Source organism: Condylura cristata, unplaced genomic scaffold (assembly GCF_000260355.1).
Source record: "Condylura cristata isolate star-nosed mole 26May11 unplaced genomic scaffold, ConCri1.0 scaffold00006, whole genome shotgun sequence".
Taxonomy (NCBI): domain Eukaryota; kingdom Metazoa; phylum Chordata; class Mammalia; order Eulipotyphla; family Talpidae; genus Condylura; species Condylura cristata.
The window spans coordinates 237,598-240,027 of NW_004567107.1; the positions used below are offsets into that span (position 1 = coordinate 237,598).

Genomic DNA, 2,430 nt, shown 5'->3' on the forward strand with positions numbered 1-2,430 from the left:
CGCCTTCGAGAGCACGGGCCGGCGTCCCCCGTCCCCCCAGCCTCTGCGGCCGCCCTGCGCCCCCTCGCAGCGCGGGCCTGCCCCGACAAGTGCTCGCCCGCCGCGTTGGGCTTGTGTTTAGCAAAATGAACGCGGAGCTGCGCGGGGCGCCTCGGGCGCGGGGCTCCGGGACCCCACGGCCCGCCCGTCCGCGCTTCCACCCGCCCCGCCTGCCCTGGGTGGTGTCGCTGGTTTTCTGGGTGAGCGCGCCCCTCTGCTCTCCAGCCCAATACCTGGCCACTTCCGGGGCTGTGAGCGTGGGGACACGGGCCTGGTGGGGAGCCTCCGCCGGGGGGCAGGTGCCGCCCCACACGAGGTGCCGCTCCCTGGCAGGCCCTCCTGGGGCCGCGCCTTCAGCCCAAGGGCCGTGGGCCGTGGCCTGCTGGCCTGCCTCGTCATAAATCCTGGAGAGCAGCTCAAGTCTCCCCTGAGCAGCCGCGGGCCTGGAGACCCTGCTGTGGCCACTGCTGGTTTGTCAGTGCAGAGGCGGCCTGAGACCACTCGGTCGCAAAAGCCCCTGGTCCTGCAGTCCCTGCCCCTGGGGCCGGCGCTGCACGTGGCCCCCTTTTACCAGCAGTAAAATACAGGTGGGGCACAGTCAGGCGCGCACCCCAAAGCTGGCCCTGCCCTCGCCCGCTGGGCGGACCTGCTGCTGCCCGGGGTCAGTGGGTGGCTGAGCAGTGGAGAGGGCAGCAGCTGGCGCCGGCCCAGAGGCCTGGCTGGGCGCGCAGGCGGCCTCCCGCCGGGCCGGGCGTCCCAGCAGCCACAGGCGGCTCTGTGTCCCGCGCCCCAGTCCCGGGGGAGGCTGCCTTACCGCCAGGCGGGGTGGCAGGCGGGCAGCCCTGCGTGGCCTCAGAGGACCTGCGGCTAGCCTTGGTGGAAGGCCCACCCGCCCCGGAAGGAGAGAGGGTGTTCTTCCCTCTGGCTGCCCCCACCTGGGGGCTTCTACTGGGAGTGTAAGAGTTCTGAGGTCTCAGAAGTGGGGGCCCAGCTGGGGTGCACGAGCCTGCCTTGCTCCCAGGCGGACCCTCGTGGTCCCCAAACGGGCCCTCCCTTGAGGAGCAGGACCGGGGGGCCTAGGAGTTTGTTGGTCTGAAGGGGACTGAGGCCGGGGGGACCCGTGGGGCACCGAGGCGCCTGAGGGACCCCACGGGGCGGCGTGCACGGGAGGCGTGGAGGACAGAGCCTCTCCCTGACCAGTCACCTCGCCCAACAGGGTCTGGCTGGGCAGGAGCGGACGGGCAGGGCAGCCCCCGAGGGGAGGGCGGGCGCCGGCTGCACATCTGTGCGGGCACCGGGCTCTGGGCCCGTCCTGGGGTGGGCTGCTGGCCCAGGCGCCCTTGGGCGTGCTGGTGCCCTGTGGGTGACGGGAGCACCCCAGGGGCTGAGCGCCCCGCACAGCAGGGGCCGGGCCGGGGTCCTGGTCGCTCCCCTCTTGTCCCTCTCAGGCTCGCCACCCCTGGAGGCTGGGCGCCAGGCGCGGGAGGGGAGGCCGCCTCCTCAGCCACTGGACTGCCGCTGCCTGTCCACAGCGCGCCAGAGAGCCAAGGGCCGGGCCTGGCTGCCCCTGCCTGACCGGTGCCTGCTCCCGCCCTGGCTGGCCGCTAGAGGGCACTGAAGCACCAGAGGCCCAGCCCAGGCAGCACCAGCCGGGGAAGCCAGCACGGGTCAGCGGGCTGGGGTTGGACAGGGCCGCCTTTATTTGCAAAGAACGGGGCCAGGAGACCCAGAGTCTGCTCTGGGGATCCCCCGGACGCCCGCGCCGGTGGGGTGCTGGCACCACCTTCACAGCGGCTCGGACGCCAGGACCTCAGGGTTGTCGTAGCACTGGGCCTCCTTGGCGGCGGCCGGTGGGGGGCTGCAGGCCCGGCAGGGGCAGCAGCGGGTCACCAGGCGGTCCCAGGGCTCCAGGGAGTGGAGCCAGCGAGGGAGCCAGGCCCAGGACCGCAGGGGGCTGGGCAGCCAGGCCGGCCGGTGCCGCTGCAGGAAGTTGATGGCCACCACGAGGAGCAGCAGCCCCACCAGGGGCCCCCCAACAGCAGCCAGCACCACGCCCCCCGCCAGGGAGAGCCCGAAGGCAGCCAGAGGCAGCAGCAGGAAGCTGAGCAGCAGGTAGACGACGGCCACCCAGCGGTAGCGGGCAGTCAGGTTCCCGAAGCTCCTGGCCAGCGGGATGGGCAGCCGCAGCACCGGCACCACGTACCACAGCAGGATGCCGGCCAGGTTGAAGTAGAAGTGGATGAGGGCCACCTGGGCGAGGCGGGCCGGTCGGCAGCCTGGCCGGGCCCCGGGACCCCAGGGCGTCCCTCCCGGGGGCGCAGCCTGAGAAACCCGTCCGGGAGGGCCCCGCCGGCGCCCCGTCACGCCCAGCGCCCCAAATAAACAGCACGG

General features: G+C 73.2%; 1 protein-coding gene across 1 annotated transcript in view; it reads right to left on the reverse strand.

The window, feature by feature from the left end:
- Nucleotides 1–1,391: 1,391 nt before the first annotated feature.
- Nucleotides 1,392–2,430, reverse strand: part of SLC34A3 (solute carrier family 34 (type II sodium/phosphate cotransporter), member 3) — a gene marked incomplete at its 5' end in the record, with an annotated part of 4,939 nt that continues 3,900 nt past the window's right edge. Inside the window, one exon of the mRNA XM_012721153.1 lies at nucleotides 1,392–2,289. Within this exon, the coding sequence (XP_012576607.1) occupies nucleotides 1,825–2,289 (465 nt within the window). The remainder of the gene's footprint in view (nucleotides 2,290–2,430) is intronic.